The sequence below is a fragment of the Micromesistius poutassou genome (assembly GCF_964030765.1).
Source record: "Micromesistius poutassou genome assembly, chromosome: 3".
In the NCBI taxonomy this organism is placed as follows: Eukaryota; Metazoa; Chordata; class Actinopteri; order Gadiformes; family Gadidae; genus Micromesistius; species Micromesistius poutassou.
Genome location: NC_140273.1, coordinates 21,000,177 through 21,027,488, shown reverse-complemented (window position 1 = coordinate 21,027,488; position 27,312 = coordinate 21,000,177). Strand labels below are relative to the sequence as shown.

The window sequence follows — 27,312 nt, the reverse complement described above, 5'->3', positions numbered from 1 at the left end:
GGAAACTCCCATCACTGCGTGTTCAGATCTGCTGCTCGGTTTACAGACAACGAATTCTATATTATATAATAATAATAATAATAATAATAATAATAATAATAATAATAATAATAAGCTTGTAGGAAAATAGTCCCCACCTGTAACTCAAAACAATTGTGTGCATGTAAAATATGTATGTTCTTTTTTATTTATTTATAATAATTCGACTAATAATAACAATGTTTTGAAATTAATGAAACATACTTTATCACGCATTGTTGAACAAAGCAGTAGTACTCCATATGAAATTGATTTTCTAATGTCCAATTATAAATTGTTTATCTATGATTCTTTTGGTCGTCTTTATTGGGAGTCTATAGTCAATAGTATTCCATCGATCGGACCGGTGGTCTGTGGAGAGGAGTGGCACACCGGCGTGCAGTAGCGCTCCGTAAACTGGGAGGGTCGCCAGTGACTCTGCAAATATGGCTGCTCAGGATGAACTCAGTAAGTTTCTCTATTGCGTTATTGCTTATTTGTTCAATCTATTTTAGTATTGCCTGTGCAAGTGACTGGTGTGCGTCTGTTTAAGTAACGTGCTGTTTCCCATGTTATCATTTCAACTGATGATGAATAATATACGTTTGTAGTAACCTTACATTTAAAAGACTGGTGCAGGGGCATTAGCATGGGAAGCTACCGGCCTTTGCTAACTAGCATGCTAACGTCAGAGGCCATTTTCCCAGTCATGGTCAAAATGAAAGTATCGCAGTTTAATAATTTGCCATTAAATGATCATGACTGATGTGTTTATTGTGCCGTTAGTGTGTTATTGAAACACGGAGTTGAATTGTCACATTGTCATGTGAGATTGGAGTCTGAACAGCGGTGAGTCAGTGTGCAGCCCCAGGGAGGCATGCCTACATAACATGTATGTTGGGTGGTAATTGCAGCACATGACAGGCTCATCAGAGCCACCAAATGGAGGAATATCATAACATGTCGTTAGATCGTAATTGCCAGCTTTCACAGTGCAAGCCATGCAAGTTACTCCCGTTCTGTGAGGTGTATCTCTACCATTACATGTGCAATAACGTAGCTTTCGTCCTAACTAATGACTCGTCGGAGCATAGCCGGTGATTCTTTGACAGAGTGGAACAGATCTTAAAGGCCCATGTCGTCTCTTTTGTCTGACAGATCAGTTGGAACGAGTGTTCCTTCGCTTGGGCCATGCAGAAACAGATGACCAGCTACAGGACATTATTTCCAAGTTCCTACCACCTGTACTCCTTAAACTCTCCAGTGTCCAAGAGGGAGTAAGGAAGAAGGTAATGCATAGCTTAATGTTCGGCAGTGTGCTCTGTATCAAAACAGAGTTTCTATTTCACACACATTATTTATCCAACAGGGATTTGAATAATGTTTCAGTTATTCAAGCAACCATACTACTACCGTATCATGACTGATCTCTTGCTAACAAGCGTTGACCTTTTCCTGCCTGTTGTGCTAGGTGATGGAGCTGCTGGTCCACCTGAACAAAAGGATCAAGAGCAGACCAAGAATCCAACTGCCAGTGGAAACCCTCCTCGTCCAGTACCAGGACCCCGCAGCCGCCTCCTTTGTTACGGTGCTTATGTCATTCATAATCATGTGGTAGATGGTGACATCTCACAATATCCTCTGAATGAAAGCAAGACCCATATGAAAGCAAATGGATTCATCACATTTAATGTTGCATACAATATTGTGAAATGTGGGACCTGTACCTTCCTGTATTGGAAGATTATTGTTCCTGGGGAACAACTTTGCCATTGCCTAAACCATGACATTTAAGTCCATGTTATCTTAAATATATTTCAGGGGCAATTTATTAAATACAGCAGAACTATATTTCTTATACTTACATTTCATTTTTGTTTAATCTGCATTTATTACTTTTTTAACTCATTTAACTCCTGCGTTGCCTGTTTGCAATCAAAAGGGTCATAAAATAGAACCACGTGATCCAAAAGGATGTTCTCTTACTTTAATAGTGGTGTTTATAGCGTCACGTGACTGTGACCAGAGAGCAGTATAGCTATTTATAGAAATGTGTACATTGTTGACTAGGGTGAGGGTTGTAATCATGTATGTGTGTTTTTGTTGTCCTAGAATTTCACCATCATCTACATCAAGATGGGTTACCCCCGCCTGGAAGTGGACAAACAATGTGAGCTCGCCCCAACTCTGCTCACTGCCATGGAGGGTAAACCACAGCCACAGCAGGACAGGTACACACACGCATCCACAGAGCACACACCCACCTACAGTTGCACAAGAGGAAGCATTTTCCAACCAGGTAGCAAAAAAAAACCACCCTTGTCAGTGTGAAGTTATTTATATATTTCTCTACAGTGTACATTGCTCTTTCATGCATAAAAAGAAAGACAAAAGAGAGAATCTGTTGCCAATGGAGACTCATCATCTTTCAGAATTTGAATATGTTAATTTTTTTATACACGTCTTAGGATTTGTATTGTATTTAGTCTCCTCCCAAGATCCTTACATTTATATATATGAATATATTCTTCATACTGTAAATTCTCTCTGGCCCCAGCTTGATGCACCTGCTGATCCCTACGCTGTACCACATGAAGTACCCGGCGGATGCCTCAAAGAAGGCCTCTCCCTTCATACTGATGGAGAGACCCAAGACAGTCCAGCTGCTGCTGGAGTTCATGCTGGAGGTCCTCCTCATGCCCTATGGGTGAGCAGCAGCACACTCTCCTATGTATAAATATGGAATTATTCTGATATATTTCCATACATTTTCAAAACTTCTTTACAGCAATTAATTCATATTGAAATCCTTCCTGGGGAGTCAAATTGTTACTTTTACCTGCAGGTTTGTGCTGAATGAATCACCCACTCGACCCAGTCCCCCCTCCCCCCAGGGAGGTGCAGTGGCTGGGGCAGCCCCTGGCCAGGGTCTCCCCCAGCCTCCCCCAGGCATGAGCGTCTACGCTGCCAAGAGGGTGATCGGAGAGGCCCAGTGGAGCGCTGAGCAGCTGGAGCAGGTATGCAGCATCCCCTCCCCCCTCCCACCGTTCACTCGTGGACATGATTGTATTGACACATGGTCGACGTCTGCCTGCTCTCTGCAGTGTAAGCTGGGCATCGTGAAGTTCATCGAGGCGGAGCAGGTGCCCGAGGTGGAGACGGTGGTGCACCTGGTGGTGGCCTCCAGCGACACCCGGCACAGCGTGGCCACCGCGGCCGACCTGGAGCTGAAGAGCAAACAGAGGTGGGTGGCAAGGCCCCTGGGGTGTTTACCGCCATGGGGTCCACGGTGCATCCACAAAGATGCCGTCACTAGGTGCATCATACGTCACTGAGCTGCATTCTGTTGATTAAAATACAACAAAATACATGTGTACATATATTACTGACTAATACAAACTCTCATTTCATAAAACCTGATCGATAGTTTAAGGTTCAGGCAACACAGGGGTTCCCTGTTGTAGCACTTGAAAAAAATTGGGTTTAGTATCTAAAACTAAACTAACTAGAAATAAAACTGGTAGTGGATGAGAAGTTGTATCCCCCTCCACACACACATATAAACACTCACTATGGTGCATTGGAGGTCTTGAAAATAGATGCAATTATTTATAATGTTTTGATGGAAAGGCTTCTACTCTGACCCACATGTGTTCCTCCCCTCAGCATTGTGGACTGGAACAATCCTCTGATCATCAACAAGATGTACAAGGTCTACCTGGGTGACATTCCCCTCAAAACAAAGGTCAGTGTTCAGCTGACTCTCGGTGTATGTCATGAGATGTTTTTTTTATGATGTCGCATAATGACGGTGTGTGTTGATTCTAGGGAGTGGCTGTAAAGCAGGAGCTCAAGCACGAGCCAGTGAGCACCCGGGTGAAACTGAAGATCCTGCCTCATCTGCTGCGTTCACGACTTGCTGCGGAGTGCTTCCCTGCCAACATCCAGGTAACATGAACATAAAGCCATTGACACGTAATATAAACACTATATAAAGACATTAACCATGTGATAATATACACACTATATAAAGACATTAACCATGTGATAATATAACCACTATATAAAGACATGAACTATGTGGTAATATAAACACTATATAAAGGCATTATAAACGTGATAATATAAACACTAAATAGACATTAAACATGTAATATAAACACTAAATAAAGACATCAAACATGTGCTTGTTTGCACGATTCACTAAGACAGATAACTCTGAATAAAATATACTCCACACACTCATGCACATATCGCTGCAGTCATTGCACCTGTTTGAACACCTTCTCGAGTCAATGTTTATGCCACAGGGATATGTGTTTGTGTAGTAGGGGGGGTGTCTGTCCTATGTGTCCTCACATGTTAAATCCGTGTCATCATCAGGTGGTGTATGATGGTCTGTTTGGAGCCAGCACCAACAACAAGCTACTGTCACTGACCCTGCAGTTTGTCCATCACATCTGCATGGTGTAAGAACACTTCTTACACCCCTTTTTTTAGTAGCTACCCCAGTTATACACATTGATGTGTGTATTTATTTTACTTTCATTTTTGTCCTGTTAAAATCAAATATTCTTTTGTTTTTAAAGTGTCCCAGAAATTCCTTAAATTTCCTTTTCCCAATTACTAAATAATATGCTACATATTGTCATTTTTATCCATCTAATTTGTCAATTTCTTTGTAGGTGCCCTGACAGTAACAAACCTCTTGGGCTGATGCTGCTGAACGGCCTGACCAAGCTCATCAATGAATACAAAGAGGTAGATCCAACAATGCAACTTCCACGCTAAATACTACCACAGTAACTCTAATCTATCTAATCTTCCCAAACTACCAAAATAACTCCTCCCATAATACCTCAGTAACTCCTCCCATATGACCACAGTAACTCCTCCATACTACCACAGTAACAACTCCCATATGACCACAGTAACTCCTCCCATATGACCACAGTAACTCCTCACATATGACCACAGTAACTCCTCCATACTACCACAGTAACTCCTCCATACTACCACAGTAATTCCTCCCATACTACCACAGTAACTCCTCCCATACTACTACGTTGACTCCTCCCATACTACCAAAGTAACTCCTCCCATACTACCACAGTAACTCCTCCATACTACCACAGTAACTCCTCCCATACTACCACAGTAACTCCTCCCATACTACCACTTTGACCTCACCTATACTATCTCCAACTCCTCCCATACTACCTCTGTGACTCCCATAAAACTTCTAGCTGCTAACCTCTTGACTCTGTTTGCAGGATCCTAAGCTACTTTGTCTTGCGTACTCTGCTGTCGGGAAACTCTCCAGGTATTGATACAATAAAAATAACTATTTTAGTATTATTGATTTGACTATTGATTTGATTTGATTAATTACGTATAATTTAATGTGTACTCATGTCCTCTCTCTGCTAGCCGCATGCCCCAACTTTTCACTAAGGATATTGCATTGGTGCAGCAGTTCTTTGAATCCATGTGCAAGGTAATTTTTGATAATTAAGATGTGTACGATTTTGGAGTCTGTTGTTTCTGAATCGCAGACCACTGTTTTAAATCCATGAAATCATTTGTTGTTGCTATATATTGTGTAGTAAGTAGCTGTTTAATGTGCGGTTTATTTTAGAATAATGACACTGGACATTATCCCTACTGGTGTTCTGCCATTGTTTTTGTTTACTCATTGCCCTGACGTATCGCAGGAGGAGGCTGATGTCCGCCTGGCCATCCAGGAGGCCCTCTCCATGATGGTGGGGGCGTACACCAACCTACAGGGGGCCTTGCTCAACCTCATGGAGGCCCTGGTGGCAGCGTACATCGTCAAGGTAGGTCGGCCTGCTCCATCTAGATCTGTGGTCAGACGGAATCAAGTATTCTATTTGGTTATTCATTCTTTAATAGGTAAGAGCTGAGTGATTATGGTGCAGTAGGGTAACTAGGACAGAATGGTTTATTAGCGATTAATAGGTTCTCGGTCGAAAGGTTGCGGGTTTGAACCCCAATGTCAGCAGCCTAATTGCTGTCGTGTTTGGACTGTTATGCACGGCCCCATAAGCTCCCTCCCGCTCCACTGGGTTCCTCTCTGCAGCCGGAGGTGCAGGTGCGTCAGGTGGCCATGAAGTTTGCCAGCACGGTGTTCGCCCGGGACCACGTGTCCTCCAGATACCTGCTGCTGCTGGCGGCCGGAGACCCGTACGTACATCCACCACCACGGGCCACAAACCAAACACCACGTGTCTGTATTCATGTACTCTTAAAGGTGGAGCTGGTCCCCTCTGCTATCAAAATGTAAAAAATGCCTTCTGCCACACTTCTTGGGCGTGGCTGTATTGCTGTTCATGCTTTCACTATCTCCACTACTTCCATCTGATTAAGGCGGGTGCAGTCAGAATGTATTTTTGACTACCAGTAGTAATTATAGCATGCGGTTAACCCATAGAGGGCTTTTTGAGTCAATATTCACGTTTTTCAGTTTTTTGTGCATTGACGTAAAGGTTTGAACCAGGGTCAATCCATACCAATACCATGTAACTGCGTCCCTTTGAATATACAATAAGTTGTTGTAGAGTTTACGTTTATTTTTATTTGAGTTCACACCAGTGAAGTGTTAGGGGGTGGATGGTGATGGTGGGTGTGTTTCGGTATCCCAGGAGAGAGGAAGTGGCTGGGGAGGCTCAGAGGGCCCTCAAGATTCTTCCCAACAAGAAATCAGAGAAGGAGGGCTCCAAACCCATGCCTTCCTTCCCAGACATGGTGGCCTACGTCCAGGAGAAGGTAAGGCCCCAAACGCCCAGCTCACTGCAGTGGGAAGCACATTGTTTCAACATTACCCTAAGAAGATAAATGATTGTTCTATAGAAATTGCAAATTCAACATTTATCCCCAAGGATTAATGTTTACCACCTTGTGGTCCTGCAGGTTTTCTTTTCTTTGAATGTGTTTTGTATTGGGACCAGTAAGGAGGAAATTATTTTGGGAAGTATTATTTTTTACAAATGTAGTAGGACAGATGAGCTGATATTGTATTTGCTGTATGACCTTTTTGATAATAAATACTTGATATACTTGAATTTCAATATAGTTACTGTGAGCATTCAGTTTGAAATGCCCATAATGTAGATGTCGATATTAGATGGATATAAGCATTGGATACGTTGTATGCCTGTTATGTCTTGAATGACCTAACGTCATTCATTTCCTAGGCCGCTCAGAGGTTGAAGACTCCCGCCAAGTACATCGTAGGAACTGCTACTCTTCCTTTTAACCCGTCTGCATTTCGAGAGGTAAAACATACCTTTTTACAGATTCTATCAAATGTCAGTTTGGTCCTTAAAGGTGCAGTGGGTAAGACGTAGTGGCATCTAGTGGATATATATTCATGAGTATGATTTAATTAGAGTACAATCCCATGAAAATAAGAATTGGGCTTTTGCCGGGTCATGTATGATGGTCATCTTGACCCGGCCGTAGGCTGGGGGTCGGCGTCGGAACTGAAGGTTGTACCCGTGGGTCCGGGTGGAAAGCACCCACGGGTCCCTGGTGGAAGCAGCCCAATAGCTGAGCTGCTGCTGGGAAAAACAGCCGACGGCCGACCCCTGAGCCTCAGCACCGGGTCCCCCGGCCTCTAAAGGCTCTGGGGGAGCGACGGGCAGCATACGAGACCTGAGGTTGCCCCGAGGGCAGTCGCTCAGGGGCCCGAGAGGCCTGTGCCTGCCACTGAGCAGGCTGTGGACGTGTGCGCTGAGACCTGAGGTAGCCACTGGGGTGAGCCTGTGGATGAGAGCTCCTCTGTGGGGCAGCTGAAGAACTTCTAGGCCTGCTAGGGGGAGGCACACTCCTTTTGAAGCACGGATAGCTGCTGCCGAGTCTTTCTGGCTTGGACCGTGCGCTCAAGCGCCTCTAGAGCTGCAGATCCAAACAGCTCCCCAGGTTCCACTGGAACACTGCGGAGAGTTCTCCCGCACGCCACAGTGAGAGGAGACTGTGCCAACCAAACCTGGCGGCGAGCCTGGACGAGAGTGGACATCAACCGCCCCAACTCTCTAGACATCAGCGCGAATGCCTGCAGAGAAGCGTCGCTGAAATTGTGGACTGGAGCATCCACTGCAGCCTCCTGCAGGGATGCTGACAGAGCGAGCATCAGGTGGAACGGGAGACCGCCGCGGAGGCACGGGAGGCTACATCCTGTGGGGCCCCATCCGGCCCATACACCCAAACTCGGCAGCTGACGCTGCCACAGAAAGCACATCTTCCTCCGGCCACAAGGCGGCTGCCGGAGGAGCAAGAGCACCAGGCTCCCCTGCCCCAGCCTGGAAGGCCAGGAAGAGGGACTTCATGCTATCGAGCTCCACTGTTAATTGGCCCACCTTGGAGGCAAGCTTGGACTCCCTAACCTTCTTCCTGGGAGTGGCGCCTGCGGTCTCAGCAGCCCGACGTTTAGATCGACCATCCTGCTATCTTCTTCTTAGCTGGATGACGTCGCTGGGCTGGGGGCAATGTTCGGGTGACGAAGCAAGGCCCAACAGTTGCTCCACCTCAGCCAGTCTAGCAACTCTCACTGCCCGAGGCATGAAACTGCAGTTCATGCAGGGATCATCTGCAAGACCCTCCTTCAGATGGCCGCGGCCAAGGCATGAGGGACACAAATCATGGCCATCCTCAAGGTGCAGGAGAGCCATACAGGCCGAGCAAGAGTGGTTGCCAACCATGTTGACAACCAGCAAAATCACACAGAAAACCCAACAGACACCGGGAGAGGGAGCGAAAAAACACAACCTTCAAAACCATCAACAGATGTTGCATGAAAAGATCCAGACAAGTTAGCCTTAGCGGGAACACAGCTACCAACTACAAGTCACACCTATGCGGGATGGGAGCGGGGGTGAGAGCACGGCCTTCACCAGTTGAGGGTAAGCGGTCACGACGAAATGAGACAACAAGTGCAGTATAAATGCCAGGACAGGGAGCGAAAGCACAGCCTTCACCGACAAGTGTTAGAGCCTAGACAAGTTAGCCTCAGCAGGAACACTACTACCATCTACAAGGCTAACTATAACTATAAATGCTGGGCGCGGGAGCGAAAGCACTGCCCTCACCAGTTAAGGGTAGTTGCTAGTACACAAAGCGGGCACAACCAAGTTGGCACCAAAATACGCAAACTAAAGTAGGCCAAAAGTAAAATGTACCTAAGCTGGGAGTGGGAGTGCACACACTGCCGTCACCAATAAAGTACAACGAAAACGGATAGACCCACGGCGCACCGGTCAGAAATGCAGGGCAAGCGGTCGCAACGCTAACCGGTAATGCACACAATGAAATTAAACGATAAGCGTAGTACAAACGCCAGGAGAGGGAGCGAGTACACTTCCTTCACCGACACACGAAATATAACCCAAACGAGTACAGGTTGCATTCGATATGTAGTAAGAAAACACAAAGTCAACTTACCCAGCTGAGGATGATGCGTTCCACGGTAATCCAAACCTCTTGGCGGGTCCGTTGCTGACTTTGGAGGGCGAGCAGCTCACAGCTCCGACAAGACGTCACAAGGCCACCAGCAAGGAACGAGATCAAAATAATAGCCACTTAGCTTTAGCTAGCACAGTGATGCATAGATACCTGCGAAGCGAGAAGATGAAAAGGAACAGATCCTCTGATGTCACCGCAAGATATAGGCTGGGGTCATCAGGGGTCACAGGTGACTTTGTTGGTATTAACACTTGACCTGCGCGAGATGGATCATTTAGTACTTGAAGCACCGCCTCTGGCGGTCAGTAAGGATGAACTAGAGAGACAATGAAAATGAACAGATGCAATAACAGGCAATACACAGAGAGAATCTAACTTTTTGAGTAATACTTCCTGTATTACGGAAATATAGGTTTAACCATTTTCTGTGGTTTTGTGTGTGTGAATGAGTGAGTGAGCGAGAGGCAAGTACAAGTAACTGTAACACAGTGGAACACAATGTAACTAGTGCAACATCAACATTTTGATTAATCAAATCAAGTAGTGTTAACAGACGATAAAAAAGCACAAAAAATCTTTTTGTAGCAAACTCTTCATGGACCCCCTGGCAATGTGCCGAGGACCCCACTGTGAGAACCACTGGACTAAACAACTAAAAACAATAAATAAATCGATCAAGGAACCTCATCACTTTACACTTGGCTACTCACTGCTGTCTCATCATTTTTGGAAACACCTGCTGCCACTTTTACAGGCCGGTACCGGCCACTGTAGCTGGTCCTACCTCATTGTAAATGGAGGGGTGAGGAAGGGGGGTATTCAGGTGATGGGAATCTGCAACCTCACCTCTAGATGCCACTTAATCCAACACACTGTACCTTTTTTTTAAAAGCAGCTAAATTGGTTAAATGTCTGTGATGTCACCTGCATCCCCTTGACAACCGGTCTGTTGTACTTCCTCTCCCTGTGTCTACAGATCATGCTCTACTTGAGGATGTGTCTGGCCTACAGCGCCGGCACCACGCCGCTCTCCAAGAACCTGGTGGACATGCAGGACGATGCGCCCGCTATCGGCCGCTACATCCACACCCTGCTGACCTCTGACCCCCAGCCCCTGGGGTCAAAGGGTGCGGAGAGCAACCCTGTGCATGTTTACATTGACCTGCTGCAGCAGCTCCTGTCGGCCATAGGAGGTAAGGACACCTCAGGGTCTATGTTCATGTTGTATTATTTTTGTATTTTTCTTACATTTTGAATCCTATCTTCATGTGTTATTTGCACTGTTATCCGTCCACAGGGATTCCAGTTATGTACTGTCTTCTGGAAGTGGTCTCTGTGTGTCCAGAGAAGCTGGCGCCAATATTTGTGGAGAAAATTGACTGGATTAAAGTAAGTAAATATTGACTAGACTCTCTACTGCTGTTGGTGGTCTTGTATAAAGCTTTATTGCGGATGGATCCATTGCCTTGTGGTGTATCAACTATTATTTGCGTGACAGACATAAAATTAATGCCATCCTAAATGTTGGCCAATCACACACAATGTTTAGAGATCCCATACTTGACAAAGCTTTATCAGCTTCACTCTTGAAGATTCCCCCTCTCATTTACATTACCACATGTATAGGTGACTAATTCCTCTCTATATATAATGTCTTCCAGAGTCTGATGAACACCAACAAGGAGGACATGAGGGAGCTGGCCGCCCAGCTCTACGCCGTGGTGGTCTCCACCATGTCTGGCAGTGAGCTGAACACCGCCGTGCACAACCTGGTCAAGATCACCAAAGACAACCACGTGCGTTACTGCCCTCCACCTGCTTCTGTGTGAATGATATATGACGCACCGCTTTCATTCTGTTTACTTTAGACCGTGAGATATTAATGCAACGTCAATATTGGTACTAAATCATTTGTCTGACTAACCATGTTGTTTGTTGTTGTGGGATGACAGAGCCCAGAAACCCAGCATGGCGCCATTTTGGCTCTGGGCTACATGGTGGGCAGGTACATGAGCAAGAGGAAGGAGTACGCCATGGAGGATTCTCCCAATAAGATGGAGACCGGTGTGTCCAAGGACGATGACGATCTTGTTTCCCTGGCAACCAAGACCATTGGTATGTATTCTCATGCGACACTAGAATGGAAGCGGACGCTAATGAAAGTCTGTTAAGTATTACTGGCCCCTTCACTGTCCTCTCATTATGAGGTCCTTCAATATCGGCAAGCTTCAAATCTGTCAGTTAGCAATGGTTACACTGCTCAAACAGCTGAGTCAATCTCCTAAAATTGGGGAATAAAAATGGATCCTTATGTGGTCCGATTTTTTGAAGGTTCCTGCTGCTTTGGTTAATCACTGGCCTTTGTGTGTATGTGTGTGTGTCCCTCCCAGGTTCCTTCCTGGACAACAGCAGTGCATTACTGGCCGTGGCAGCCTGCACCGCCTTGGGGGAGGTTGGCCGCAACGGGTCCTTGTTGATCCCTGTGGAGGGAGAAGGCTTCACCAAACTGTCCACCGTGGACAACCTGCTGGCCCGAATCCCCTCTGGGAAGGAGACCCTCAAGGTGTGTAGGTGTGTGTGTGTGTGTGTGTGTGTGTGTGTGTGTGTGTGTGTGTGTGTGTGTGTGTGTGTGTGTGTGTGTGTGTGTGTGTGTGTGTGTGTGTGTGTGTGTGTGTGTGTGTGTGTGTTGATACGTGTATCCTGATAACCATTGTCCATTATCCTCGTATTCTGAAAAGTTTGTGTGCCATGGTCAAATAGTTTTATACTGTGTATATATATATCCTTTAAGCACAGTTAGTGTCAAAAGGCTTCACAGGCCCAAATTTTATGAGGCACCCCTAACACTAGCCTTTGGGATTTTTCCAACTGGGACTAATGCGGTATTGTGCGACAACATTGCAGCCATTATCCGCAAGACAGGCTGCAATGTAATCCTTTGGGGAAATTGTGCCCTGTCAATATAAAGCTCTAAAAATTAAGCTCTAAAAGTGCTTGTTTTACCACTGACAGGCTCAGACTGTTATATTTGTCAGACAATGTAGAAAGGATCGTTATATAGAAATACAACTTTGATCTTTACCTTTCGCATAATGTTGTAACAACACTGTTATTGTATGCAACCAAGTATGGCTCAAGTTGAGGTCTCGCTCTGGGAGAGTTCTTTTTTATATTTTTTATTATTAAACAAAAAAGGGTTACCAAAAAACAATCACAAACCTCATATACATACATCACAAGATGACAAACTCACAGGACATTACAAAACAATACATGGTACAACACGGGGGGGTGCAGATCCATAACATTCAATCAATTAATTTAAATACCCAGTTTCTCGAATACAGTCTTATAAAGATCCAGGGTCCTTCATCCCCACGGTCAAGGTCATTGAGCACCGATGTTGCCCGTTCCATTGACAGGAGGTCCATGAAGTCCTTTAACCAATTGTCAATGTTGAAGCAATTGGGTTTATGTATTTTCCAATTCATCATAATTCGTTTCACTGACAAAAAGACTAAAGCTATGACACGTTGAGTAAGAGTTGTCTCAATATTTTCTACTCTACTGCCTAAAAGGCAAATTAGTGGGCAGAGTGGTATTTTCACTTTCAGAATAGAAGACACGATATAGATCACATCTTTCCAAAAACTCTTTACTGAGGGGCAATGCCACATTAGATGTATCATTCAAGTTTCCTGCCTCTCTGTTATATAAGCCCTGTGCTCTGGGAGAGTTGAGTTGTGACAGGAAGAAGAAGGTAGAAACGTGAGTGAGGCTTGGAGAGTGCTGGCAAGAGGTTGTTGTGTTGTTAGTGTTATCTAAAAGATTAGAGTGAAGAAGGGTTGAGATTGAGAGGGTTGAGAATGACGACAGGGACAATTCCTGCAACAAGAGTGTCAGACGCAATAACAAACACAGATCAAGCCGTAAAGAAAAAAGCTGTATCTCTCTGTGGGGATACTTTCCATGATGTTGTCAGACGCTTATAACAACATTCTGAGCCTGTTAATGGCAGAAAACACCATTTTCAGAGGAGCATGCATTGACGGGTGCTACTGCCCCAAAGGATTACATTGCAGTTTCACAGATTACTGCTGCAGTGTTCAACACTGGACCAAAAGAGTGGTCTGTATTAGTCCCTCAGACCCAAATTGATGGAGAAATAGACTCGAGGTCTGGAAATCCCCTTATCCTTTAATCATCATCAAACTGCTGCTGTTGGGCGTCCATGGCCGCAGTGTCCTTACAGTGCTCAGCAAGTCAAACATCATTTGGATCCTCTGGGCCAAATTGGATCCTCTGGGCCTCCCACGCGTCTTCTGTCATTAAACAAACAGCCCTCAAGTCGCAGTGACTGCTGGAACTCGTCCAAATCTCCTTGTTCTACAGCCTATGCAAAACATTGAAGAAAAAAAACATGAATTTTTTTTTGTTTGACTATTTTACTGCCCTACAACAATCGATGTAACATCTGCTTTACGGAAGGACATTAAACCATATGTCTTTCCATAAAGCAGTTGTTAAATTGATAGAATGTACTGTGGATACTACAGCATACACCAAACTAACAGCATTTTTATCATATCCCCAATATATTACCCCCTTGTTGGTCCTTTTTTACGGTTTTGTTTTCACCGATAAATGACGATATATATACTTGCATAAAATATAATTGTTCATCCAGTGTTTGTGTTTATTATTTATCGTCTCAGTATAGTCAAATGAGCAGGCAAAGTTAGTATTTCCCTGCAAGTTGTGCACACAAGACTTTGTATGTGACAAATTAAACTTAAACTTGAACTAAACTGTTGGTCTCAGATGAAGGAGAGGTCCATCCAGACGCTGGGCTCTCTCCCTGTGGGTGACGGAGACTTCCCACACCAGAAGAAGATCATCCAGGGACTCATGGACTCTGTGGAGGTATGAGGTCCACAAGTCCCACCGTCAGACGTTACTGATATCACCTACTGTATTGCCATCCTTTCTTTTTAAAGGATTTATTTTTTGTTGACGTATCAAATGATTTTTATTTCTATCCTGGCCTCCTTCTTTCCTTAAGTTCTCTGTTGCCATTTTGAACCGTTCAACTTGCTCACATGGGTTTTGATCTCACTCTCTCAGGCCAAGCAGGTGGAGCTCCAGTTCACAGTAGGCGAGGCCATCACCAGCGCTGCCGTGGGAACCAGTTCCGGCGCGGCCAGAGACCCGTGGACCTGCACTGAGGACGAGTACAGCCCGCCCAACAGTAAGCACCGGAGCACACACCGTTAGTCCACTAGAGGGCAATGACGAGCCTTGTACGTTGTGAGGATTGAGTTAAGCACCATCTGAACCTAGAGAGAATGTTTTAGAGGCTGGGCCCTCAAGTTTCAAACTATTTGTCAGACTTTTCAGAATTATGTAGAGAGAAGGGACACTGTTGACACTACCTCCACGGAAGCATATATTTATAATGTTTTTTTTCTTTCTCTTCATTGTCTTGTTTTTTGTGTAACTAACTTCCGAAAGCTGAAAGGATGGTGCAATATGGGTGTGGCTCAGCTTTGTGGGAACAGGTTCTGGGGAAGCCCATGGGAGGGGAGAGGAGAAACATCTGAATGAATGAATGACTCCTGGTTGTTTTTGCACTATTTGAAAGTAAATAAGAAGTTATTGAAGTCATTTTATCTGGGCATAAATTAGACATACGGTTGACCTCCCCTTCAAGAAGGACTTTCTCTGAGATATAACTGATTGTAATGGCACGCTGTTTCGTTTATAGTCTTCTGTACCACAATTTGAATTCAGTCGTAACAACTAGTAATTGAACCGCGAGTGAGGCAAGATGATCTTCTTCAAAGTGTTTACTGATAAAGTTGTTCACATACATACTTGTCTACACGGTCAAAAAAGTATGTTGCTTCCAACATTTCTGAATTCAATCTGAGCTGAACAGCTGACGCGCTGCTCTCTGATTGGAAGCGTTGGAACGTTTTCATTAACACATCATTATATTATTCATTTTGCCTACATATTCTTTCAAATCACAATGAAATTATTTATCTTAACTATTGCATTTTTAACACTTTCAACTAAATTATTATAACACATGAAATCATGAATTTGGCTCTTACACTGATAATTCAGAAATGTGTCATGTTCAATCCTGATCCATTGCTTCAGATGTGAAGAGCAACGACGTGGTCCCCTGGGTCCTGAACGCGGTGCTCTCCAGGTACATCCCCAGCCAGAACCCCCACGTCCGGCAGGCCGCCTGCATCTGGCTGCTCTCCCTGGTCCGCAAACTGGGAAACCACAAGGAGATCAAGGTACCCTGGATTTAAAGATGGACAGAAGGCTGCACATTCATACATTCGTACATAAATTGTTGTTTAGTTCATCCAACAAATTGCATGTGTTCGTCTGGTAGCATTTATTCGTAATTAAAAGTACATTTAATTACGATTGTGTTTTATTAAGGTGCTTTCACTACCCTAAAAAACATAACAAACTCCACCAAACCCCAACATGGGGTTTCTGTGGGAATCTGTGGGTTGTTGTCTGGTGAAGGCTTGTGTTGAACATGTCTCATCAGTGGCTGTCGCCATCCTTACGTTGGGGGTCTGTGTTTGTTGGGGCACTGTGCAAGGCCTTTTAGTCACATTATTCCTTCTGGCAACAGTGATGTAATTTGTGCTTTGTTCTGTCTCTCAGTCCCACCTGAAGGAGATTCAGACGGCTTTCATCTCCATTCTCTCCGACCCCGACGGTAAGACTTGGATCCCTATGATCGTCCACTCCTGCCCCACTGTTGCCCATTGTTCAATTCAGACTTCATGTCTAACGTTTAGGCAGTAGCACACACTGAAAAACAACTGTACCTTTCTGCTCCATGTCCCTTTCTCCGACCGATCCCCGGTCTGTCCTTCCAGAGTTGAGTCAGGACGTGGCGTCTAAAGGCCTGGGCCTGGTCTATGAGATGGGAGGGGAGGCCGACCAGCAGGAGCTGGTGTCCACGCTGGTGGAGACCCTCATGACGGGCAAGAGGTGAGAAAGCACCCTACTGGTCCCGGCTACAGGGGGCGGTCAGAGAGGCCTTTACCTGTGTTGTGTGGTGAACCTAGTCAAGGCCTGAGTTGGAGACCACAACCAGTGGTTTCTGGATAAGTAGTATAATGGTTTGTTCTCTGCAGAGTGAAGCACGCAGTCTCTGAAGACACAGAGGTGTTCCAGGGCGAGGCTTTGGGAAAAGCACCCGACGGGTGAGCTATGTTAACTGGACTGTGTCCATTTATTCCTATTCAATTCCTTTACATTTAGATTAGAAGTATTCCAACATTTCATTAAACATGCTCATGTTTTGAATAACGTTTTTTTTTTTCCATCGCCGTGAATTCTGGCAGTCAAGGGCTGTCTACCTACAAGGAGCTGTGCTCACTGGCCAGCGACCTGAACCAACCGGATCTGGTCTACAAGTTCATGAACCTGGCCAATCACCATGCCATGTGGAACTCCCGCAAGGTATAAAAAGCACAGCTGACCTATCATAATAGTTACAGATTAAATGTCAAATAGCTGGCCTTTGGCCGATTTTCTTTCTACCAAGTAAGCACCTCAGCTTGTATTATATATAATTATTATTATAAATATTGATTGTGACCTTACTTTAAATAATAAGAATCATTACTGATAGTGATGACCAAACCTTCTCTCATCAAACTCAAAGTATTATCTGCTACTACTGTCTGTCTAACGTGGTTCTTTGTGTCCTGTACCTCCTCCTCCTCCCTGCAGGGGGCAGCCTTTGGCTTCAACATCATAGCTGCGAAGGCCGGGGAGCAGCTGGCCCCCTTCCTGCCCCAGCTGGTGCCTCGTCTCTACCGCTACCAGTTTGACCCCAACATGGCCATCCGACAGGCCATGACCAGCATCTGGGACGCCCTGGTCACCGACAAGACCCTGGTAACCCAACGCACTCCTGCACACGCACCACATATTGGGTGACGTGTGTTTCATCTGGTTACTCGTTGTCCTGTTTTTAGTTTTGATACAGAATTATAAGTCTTAGTTTAGACTTGGGTGCTGTCTGAGGATTTAGGAGTTATACTTTTACTGCAATTTATTAGAAATTCTAATCTGATGACATGTCTTCAGTATTTTTCACTGCTTTCTGTTTTAGTTTTTTTGGGTCCATGTTTATTGATATGTTTTTTTTTTTTCTTCTCAGGTTGATAAGTATCTCAAAGAGATCCTTCAGGATGTCATCTCCAACCTGACCAATACTACCTGGAGAGTTCGGGAGTCCAGGTACACAGTCAGTCAGTCAGTCAGTCAGTCAGTCAGTCAGTCAGTCAGTCAGTCAGTGAGTGTGTGTGTCTTTTGGTGACATAATTCCCTGCCAAATCCAAATGCTGTCATTTTATTCACCCATGGGTTTGACATGAAGTGTTTGGGTGTATCATTGCCGGGGGGAACCAGGAACGGCTGGGTATTAATTCCCTGTTAATGCACTCCTCACCCGCCTCCCACATTCATTCACTATTCCACATGTCTCTCCGTTCAGCTGTCTGGCCCTGAACGACCTCATCCGCGGCCGGCAGGCGGATGACATCATCGACTACTTGGCGGAGATGTGGGAGACGCTGTTCAGAGTGCTGGATGACATCAAGGTGAGTTCATGACTTTATTTTACACCACAAAAAGCTGCCACCTCTCAGCATGTGAAGGGAGCTTCTGAATATACTGTGGCTCACTATTGAACACGGCTCATGATGATCGCGTTGGCTATAATATATTGATCCTGACTGATCACTTCTTTCAGGAGTCTGTTCGTAAGGCAGCCGACATTGCTTTGAAAACGCTCAGCAAGGTAAGACGTGTGTGTGTGTGTGTGTGTGTGTGTGTGTGTGTGTGTGTGTGTGTGTGTGTGTGTGTGTGTGTGTGTGTGTGTGTGTGTGTGTGTGTGTGTGTGTGTGTGTGTGTGTGTGTGTGTGTGTGTGTGTGTGTTGTGCAAAGGCCGAAAATTATAATATTTTTACATTATGTTGTTGGATAGCCATTCAAATTAATTGTCCTCCTTTTTTATTGTCATTTTCTACTGACTTTTATTCTTTATTTTTCTCTGAATATTTAGAATAATCGTAAACCTAGCGAATATTCAGAGGTTGAAATGCTGTATTGGGCCAGCCCTAACACCCTACACACCGGGCTCTCTCCCCAGGTCTGCGCTCGTATGTGTGAGTCCACGGGCACGGGGGCCCAGAGGACGGTGGCCGTGCTGTTGCCCACCCTGCTGGAGAAGGGCATCGTCAGCAACGTGGCGGAAGTCCGCTCCCTCAGGTACCCCTCTGCTCGTCACACACAGGAGCCCATCGCCCATCGCAGCATCACATACAGCCCAGTCAGACGTCAGTGGTGTTCGGAGATTGAAAGGATGAATGAAGCTAAACGCAACGCAAGGAGACGATCTAGCGGAAACCTTGGGTTCCTAATACGCAAAGCTCACTGCACAGTGCAGTGCTCACTGCACTGCACTGTTGAAGCCTAGAAAAAGGTAGAGCATTGTGCCGCGCCTTTTTCCTCTTGCACAGCAACCGTAAAATATCAATACCTAAATCTGCAGTGACGTCGTTTCCTTTCTTTTGGGGTGAATTATTTTTAAATCTGGCCGTCCAGGGCACTCTGCCAAAAGTACCAGGTGCTCACGGCAGAAAGAAACAAGGTGCACAGGGCGGCAGAACCGGGGAGCGGAACACTGGGTTCTCACGGGGGCTTGTACATCGAGGCATCACATTGACGGCCTCCTTTTTGGAAGCATCGGAGCATTGGCTTATTAATCTTGAAATGGTTTGTCACCATGGGCAGAAATTGTTGTTTCAAACGGCCACAGCGTTTCTCATGCGAGACGCGGCGGAATAAAGTTTTCATTACGTTACGTTAGTGTTGAGGCTCTCTCCTTGCTTGGTTGACACCGCCGTCGGTGCGTGAACGTGTGTATGAATGGGTAAATGTTAGGCAATATTGTAAAGCGCACTGGTTAGAAAAGGGCTACATAAATGCAGTCCATTTACCATTATTGTACCCATATAATACTTTACACTATAATACTACAATGTGCTCTCCACCACTCACTTACCCTCTCTCACTCCTGCATACTATATATATACTACACCCCCCCCCCCCCCCGTCCCGCAGCATCCAGACCCTGGTGAAGATCAGCAAGACGGCGGGTGCCCGGCTGAAGCCCCACGCCCCGCGCCTCATCCCGGCCCTGCTGGAGGCCCTCAGCACCCTGGAGCCCGCCGTCCTCAACTACCTCAGCCTCCGCGCCACCGAGCAGGAGAAGGTACTGCCCCGCTGGCTCCACATCTGGGGGGCTTCCATGTTGGCGCTGTCCCAGGAGTCTCACCCTCCCTGTCCCTGTGCTCTCTCTCCAGAGTGCCATGGATGCGGCCCGGCTCAGCGCTGCCAAGTCCTCTCCCATGATGGAAACCATTAACATGGTAATGAAAAAGGCAGCTTTTTATATTGAAATGTCCATGGGCCCCTCACACCTTCCCGTTTTGAATGAATGCAGTCATGTACGACCGTGCCCCCACCTGGCTCATTGTTGCAGCGGACCCTATTTATAGTGTGAAAATTAAATATAGCTGGTAGCCTTTATGGCCTAAATGAAACAATCTCTCACCGGGCATTCATTGAGTGTTACTCTGATCGTCTTTTGCTGCATTTCGAACTTGAAGAATAGCCAGCTCACGCAAACACGTTTATCTGTGAGACGATGTTGAACCAGTTTAGTTGTGTTTTTGTGATCTGATTTTGATGTGTTCACACCTGTATTTGTAGCCACCTGACGTTGGTGATCTGACACCTACTTATATCCTAGCTGTGTTTTTAAGAGAGCATGTGCCCTGCTGCTGCGTGGCTCGATTCATTACACCCTTCAGAGAAATGCGGTCACACTGAACACATGTGTTGTGTGTCCAGTGTCTGCAGCACCTGGACGTCTCCGTGCTGGGAGAGCTGGTGCCCCGACTCTGTGAGCTGCTCAAGAGTGGAGTGGGACTGGGCACCAAGGTACGTACGCGGACACACACGCACACACACGCACTTACGCGCGCACATACGCGTGTCTGTACTGTCGAGTCTTGGTGGATTTCCACGTGTGCGCGTGTTAATGCTGAGACGCCATAGCCACCCTCACGTCTACTAACATCTCTTCATTCTGCCTCCCCGTGTCTCCGTAGGGCGGCTGTGCCAGTGTCATCGTCTCTCTCACCGTTCAGTGTCCCCAGGACCTCAGTCCGTACTCAGGTAGCGTAGAGGAGCTCTGATCAGAAGGCATTTGGAACCCATGTGGAGCGTGTGTTGGTAGTCTAGCCTGTGCTAACGTTTTTGTGTTGTTGTTGTTTTTTTTTACACAAAAAGGGAAACTGATGAGTGCCCTGCTGAGCGGCATCCACGACCGCAGCAGCGTGATGCAGAAAGCCTTCGCCTTCGCCCTGGGTCACCTGGTCCGGGTATGAGCCCCCTCTCCCCTGGATGAACGGGACATGTGTTTTGTTGCTCGTATTGACCGGTGCTCCTGCTCCTACTGCCGCACTGGGGTTTGAGGATGGTGTCTGTTTGTTGTGTTCCTCCGTCAGACGGCCAAGGACAGCAGTGTGGAGAGGCTGCTGCTGAAGCTCAACACCTGGTACCTGGAGAAGGAGGGTGAGCGCTGTTCTGACTCTAGAGGAGAACCCCCCTGACCCTCCTTCAATTCACTTTGATAAGCGGAGGACATGTGTGTCCCAGTGCTAATCAGCGGGTGACCCTATCAGCCAATCAGAGATGATGCATGCAATACCATGTGTAACCTACAGAGGGAGTCCGCTGCAATGCAAACCGGTGTACAAGTGGTGTTGGGGTTTCGGTTCTCCTTCAGTGTATTCAATTATTTAGTGAATAGGCAAGGGTATCGTCTTTATTTTTCCTTAACATCATCCGTAATTCTTCATTCTCTTTTTTTCCCCCCTTCCTTCATTGATTCTGACCCTCTCCTCCGGTCCTGCAGAGCCGGTGTACAAGTCGTCGTGTGTGCTGACGCTGCACGCCATCAGCCACTACAGCCCTGACGTGCTGAAGGGCCACGCGGGGCTGGCCCTGCCGCTGGCTTTCCTGGGCATGCACCAGCTGCCCGGCCCCGACGAGGAGCAGGGCGAGAGCCACGACGCCACGCTGTGGTCCGAGGTGTGGCAGGAGAACGTGCCAGGTGAGGTGGGGGGGGGGGGGGGTGAACGACTCCGTGGACTGGGTGGTGATGATGGGGCTGGTCTTCAGGCGTTGGGAGGAATTTCTTTCTTTGGTTGGGTTTCTTTGCATGTAATGAGATCTTGACTTCATATAATGTCCTATAATTTATATTATTCTTTATACGATTGATTCGCTTTAGCATTTTATAATGTAGTGTAATGTAATGTCTTTAATATTTTTATATAATTATCGTATTATTATTATTTGTAAGATATTGCAATTGTGAGTGACTCAATTATTTTGGCTTGTCCTTGCTCTGTGCACTATTGTGCATTATTAGCATAAGCTCTTTCCTTAAATGCATTCACAAGAACCAGCACAACACTGTGCATGCTGCATCTCAGACAAAACAGTCAAAACACTGCAGACACCTCCTAGCTCATCAGGTGGGGGGCCGACCAGCCCACCTCTTGACGCGTCAAACTGACAAGCCTTCTTCCCGTCCCGACTCCAGGAAGCTTCGGAGGCATCCGGCTCTACATGACGGAGCTGATCACCATCACCCAGAAGGCCCTGCAGTCCCAGTCCTGGAAGATCAAAGCTCAGGGCGCGGCCGCCATGGCGACGGTCGCCAGGGAACAGACCGGCTCGCTGGTGGCGCCGCACCTGGGCCTGGTGCTGACGGCCTTGCTGAACGGCCTGGCCGGGCGCACCTGGGCGGGCAAGGTACGAGGGCTCGTCCTGAACTCCGGCTGGTGGTGTCCACGTCTCTCCTGCCGCCTCTCACGCTGTGCTCCTGTTGTGTTTCCCATGTCTTCCAGGAGGAGCTGCTCATAGCCATTGGTTCAGTGGTGTCTAAATGCAGGTTGGTCTCACAATAGCTGTCAGAAAATAAAGGATGAATGAAAAGGGGGGAAAGTTGACCGGATGAGACTAGTCATCGAGAAACATTCCTTGAATGGATTGATGGGTGGACGGTTTCCTCTTTAGAAATGTTCTCGTTGGATTTCTTTGGAATGTGGTACATAGCTGCAGTAGAAGCGTTGCATAGTGCAGGTTTTACTTAAAAGACCATTCAAAAAATGTTCCTGGCTGCTTGGATGTAGATCTACAACACATGGGTTACGGGTTACAACCTCCCTTCTCTCGCTCTCTCTCTCTCTCTCTCTCGCTCTACTTCAGCGGGGAGCTGCAAAAGCCGTGCGCGGGCCAGCCCACCGTCCCGGAGGTGCTGGAGCTGGTGCTGAAGGAGTGCCGCAAGGACAGCCTGGTGTACAAGATGGCGGCCCTGCGCTGCGCCGGGGACGTTCTGCAGAGCAGCCAGGAGGACCGCTTCAGCGAGGTGGCTGAGATCCTCTTCCCCCTCATCAAGAAGGTAGGACGCTCTTCTGGAACGCTCGTAACGGGTTGCATTCCCTGATGACCTGTAGCCTTTAGCCCAAAAAAATGTGCACGTATATGCAGGTTTTTAAAATAGGGATGAAAGCCCTATTTATAGTGTGAAAATTAAATATAGCTGGTAGCCTTTATGGCCTAAATGAAACAATCTCTCACCGGGCATTCATTGAGTGTTACTGTGATCGTCTTTTGCTGCATTTCGAACTTGAAGAATAGCCAGCTCACGCAAACACGTTCATCTGTGAGACGATGTTGAACCAGTTTAGTTGTGTTTTTGTGATCTGATTTGATGTGTTCACACCTGTATTTGTAGCCACCTGACGTTGGTGATCTGACACCTACTTATATCCTAGCTATGTTTTTAAGAGAGTATGTGCCCTGCTGCGTGGCTCGATTCATTACACCCTTTAGAGAAATGCGGTCATGCGCGTATATGCAGGTTTTTAAAATAGGGATGAAAGCCCACTAAAAACAGGCGATGAACTCCTTTCGCATTGCCAGCAGACAAGTATGCCTTTTTTCTTCTTCTGGCTATTAAAGGGTAGACGGCAGCATGGAGGCCAGTCAAAATGTTAAGCTTGTTAATTCTTTTCACATCCGTTACTTATTCACTTATTCACCGTTACTTCACGTCTAACTCACGTCTCACTTTCAAACTCTGGTTGAGGAACAAAATGGCTGCCGCATGTTGTTCGATTCGATTTCCGTGTCGACGTACAGAACTTGTATGGACGTCATGGCCTCGCGCCAGAAAGGGGCAAAACGTGCGACGTCAATGAACGCAGATTGTAACCTTTGCCTCCAGAGACAAAAGCCCAACATTGGTGGATTTTTTTGATCGTGGGAAAGGGATTTTAGTCAAGCCTTTAGAGTCTTCATCATGGGTACCCGAGTATTTGCGCCTTCTTTTTGTACCGTTGGCATTTGTTGATATCCTTGTCAGCTACTTGCACTTCCTAGTACGCTGCTCTTAAGACAGCAGGAGTACAATACGGATACCTTATTCCTGCTCCTCGATCCAGCATGTTGGTTCATAGCGATGGGGTGGTGTAGTGGTGCATGCTACCCATGCTGTGTCCAGTCCAGTCACCCCGTCTGCGTCCCGACAGAACTCCCCCCAGAGTGTGGGGGCCCTGCGGCCCCGCGACGACGAAGACGACGAGGACGCAAAAGACAAGGAGCGGAAGACGGACGCCCTCCTCTGCTCCTACGAGACGCTCGGCAAAGCCTGGCCCAAGAACCAACAGACCCAAGGTGAGACGGACGCAGTGACGGTGAACTGTAAATAGACGAGGGACATGGCTGGAGGTCAAAGGGCGTTGTGTTTCTCTTCTGTTATACATTCCAAAGATCTTCTGTACAGTCGTGGGCCCTCAAATTAAAATATACGGTGTGTAGGTTAACCGGACCCACGTCGTTCAAATGTATCCCAGCAGCAAGCGGGAGTTAAGAGCAAAGAGCAAACACGTTGCCTTGACAACCCGTCATAAACAATGGTTGACTGTCAGCAGACATCGTCTGGGCAGACGTAGAGCTGGGTTGTGTTGAAGGATATTACTCCCACACGCGCACTGAAGCTGTCGTTTGTGTTGTGTGTGCGCGCAGCTCGTTTCCAGGTGGATGTGTGCTGTCTGATGTGTGAGAAGCTCAAGCTGAGCACATGGAGGGTGCAGCTGAGCGTTCTACAGGCCATGAAGGCCTACTTCCAGGGGTATGGTAACATACATTCCACACATATGCTCACTCGTCCTTCTTTATACGCAGCCCGTTTCCTTTACGCTGTCGTCCAGAACGCATAGAGCCGTGGTCCAGTCGGTCACTGTGGTTTTGTGGTCCGGTGTGTAGGTTGATGCTGCTGGAGAAGAGCCACCAGGATCCCACCACGCTGTGCCTGATCCTCACAGAGACCTGCGCTGCCCTCCCACACCCTCTAGGTAAGGCCTTCCTCCGCACCGGCCCTCTGGCTTGTGTCTCAACCACCAGACTCAACGTGCGTTAATGCACGTTCGGCATGCCAATACAACACCCCCGGCCCTACCGCTTGGCTGTGTGAGTCGGGTCTCCCCTTTGGATCGCCGTAGACCGTACGGAGTGGGTTTCACTTGGTGACACCGCTGTTTCCCCCCCGCTCAGAGAACAAGAGCTACTCGTCTGTCAGGACCGAGGCTCTGTCCGTGGTGGAGCTGCTGGTCAAGAGGACCGGAGGTCAGTCTTCACTCATTACACGAGCGCTTTCACAGGACCCTCTTGGGACTCTCTCTCTCTCTCTCTCTCGTCATATTTTACTGCATTTTGTGTTTTGGATTGATGTTGGTTAACTGAATGTAATGGGGTGTTAGACTCTGCCTTAATCTCTGCCTTAAGCGCTGATAATTGGTCCTCAAAAGTACCGAAGTGAACCACCCAGCAGAATAGTCCAACTGGATCCCAAAGTGTGTGTGTGTGTGTGTGTGTGTGTGTGTGTGTGTGTGTGTGTGTGTGTGTGTGTGTGTGTGTGTGTGTGTGTGTGTGTGTGTGTGTGTGTGTGTGTGTGTGTGTGTGTGTGTGTGTCCCCACCCCACAGAGAGCGAGCAGTGGGACTGCGTGCCGGTGAAGAGCAGGGAGCAGCTCCAGCGCTCCCTCTCCACGCTGCAGACGGACAGCCGGCCCGACCTGAGGGACAAGGCCCAGGAACTTCGCAGGCACATCCAGAGCCAGCCCTGATCCCGCCCCCCCCCCCCCCCCCCCCCCCCCCCCCGCACAGCCAGCCAATCAACAGCCCCCCCCCCCCCCCCGCCCGCCTGTTTTAACTCTGGAAGCCAACACACAGAGACGTACACGCACCAACCTTTCCGCTTAACAAAACCTAATAGTCTAAGGGGCATTTACCATATTTCCAGGGCTGGGGGGGAGGGCGCACTCCATGCAGGTGGACTGACTTGTTAGCTTTAGTGTATACAGCTGGGGGTGGGAGGAAGGGACTCCTCGTCTTTAAGAGGCCCGATAGGGAGAACACGAAATGGTTTTCTTCGAGTTTAAACACCGGATTTGCAGCGACGGGGAAGGCTGTGTATGTTGTGATCTGTCGACAGGTTTACATGTTTTGTTTGTTTGAAATAATAATGGAATCAGGAAGTAATTTGAATAAATTGTATGAACCAATGTGTTGGTTTTCATGAGCACTGTATCCCTGCGCGTTCTGAGATTTTAACTACTTCTGTGGCTTAGCTTAGCGTCATTTTTATTATTTTGATTCATGATGTATGTATGACAGCAGATGCTTTGGTTTGTTATAAAGCTGTCTGGCGTCATCACTAGTGTTTGAACATACGGACGACATGGATCACCGTGCCAAATGCATTGTCTTTAGAGATGAGGCCTGGAAAGCAAGGATCATGAAATGGGAGGACGAGGGCTTTGAGTACTCGTCCATCGTATTAAAAGGTGTTTGTTTTTCCAACCATTTCCAAGTAAATGTGGGTGGTTATCAGTTTATTTTTTAGAAATGAAAAGGAAAAAGCAAAATGTAACGTGTGAGAGGGAGCAATCTTGATGTGTGCCCTAATTAAATAAAAATGCAAGAACTAATGACCCATTTTTATTTTGTTTAAGTTTTTCTTCCTCCTTAGTTCAGGCCACCCTTATTTTCATTCTACTCACCCTGCACCCACTCATATTCCCCCCTTGTTTGTCTCCTTTTTATATGCTAGGCCCGCCTCATTTGACCATAAGCTTGGTGGTCCAAGTTGGTCATGGTTAAAATGTAATTAAATGGTAAAAAGAAAATTGGGAATATAACCACAATGACGCATGCACTTGTTGAATCCCAAAGAAACACTCATGTTGCAGCTTTATGTGTAAAGTTGATCCTTGTAGCCTACTACAATTAACAAACAATGGTGATGTACGTAGCAATGTGCGCAAAGAGCCAACAACACTGGCGGAGTGCAGTGACTTTACTTTTCGATGCATCCAGACACCAACCAACAATAATGGGGAATTAAACGCATGTTTTTTAAATGATTATATTGATATGGTGGCCGACTTCAAGAGTCGTGCAGTTAAGTAGTTAAAAGACACGAGTAAGAGGCTAGATATTCACGGGTCTCTGGCAAGCGGGCAAAACCTAGTCAGTAACGCACGAACGAAGTGTGACGATGGAGAACCTGCAGCCAGCAGAAACTCAACGAAAGCTGACAGGCCAAGCATGCGGACTGAGGG

The 27,312-nt window shown here is 46.8% G+C and overlaps 1 protein-coding gene across 1 annotated transcript; it reads left to right on the top strand.

Moving 5' to 3' along the window:
* The first annotated feature begins 463 nt into the window (after window positions 1–463).
* Window positions 464–26,680, top strand: ecpas (Ecm29 proteasome adaptor and scaffold). The gene is made up of 49 exons (XM_084465616.1): window positions 464–486; window positions 1,177–1,307; window positions 1,490–1,606; window positions 2,131–2,249; window positions 2,576–2,725; window positions 2,864–3,035; window positions 3,123–3,262; window positions 3,685–3,763; window positions 3,847–3,966; window positions 4,402–4,487; window positions 4,704–4,779; window positions 5,292–5,341; window positions 5,449–5,515; window positions 5,733–5,855; window positions 6,119–6,222; window positions 6,681–6,804; window positions 7,233–7,313; window positions 10,475–10,691; window positions 10,796–10,887; window positions 11,160–11,294; window positions 11,451–11,613; window positions 11,889–12,061; window positions 14,320–14,421; window positions 14,623–14,746; window positions 15,664–15,809; window positions 16,195–16,249; window positions 16,413–16,527; window positions 16,674–16,742; window positions 16,884–17,001; window positions 17,275–17,442; window positions 17,708–17,787; window positions 18,044–18,149; window positions 18,302–18,349; window positions 18,701–18,819; window positions 19,675–19,825; window positions 19,917–19,982; window positions 20,467–20,556; window positions 20,727–20,793; window positions 20,908–20,999; window positions 21,126–21,192; window positions 21,536–21,733; window positions 22,229–22,440; window positions 22,536–22,579; window positions 22,897–23,089; window positions 24,222–24,366; window positions 24,718–24,823; window positions 24,958–25,046; window positions 25,246–25,317; window positions 25,676–26,680. Exons 1-49 carry the CDS (start codon window positions 465–467, stop codon window positions 25,813–25,815), a joined length of 5,523 nt encoding a protein of 1,840 aa, XP_084321742.1. The 5' UTR covers window position 464; the 3' UTR covers window positions 25,816–26,680.
* The last annotated feature ends 632 nt before the right edge of the window (window positions 26,681–27,312 follow it).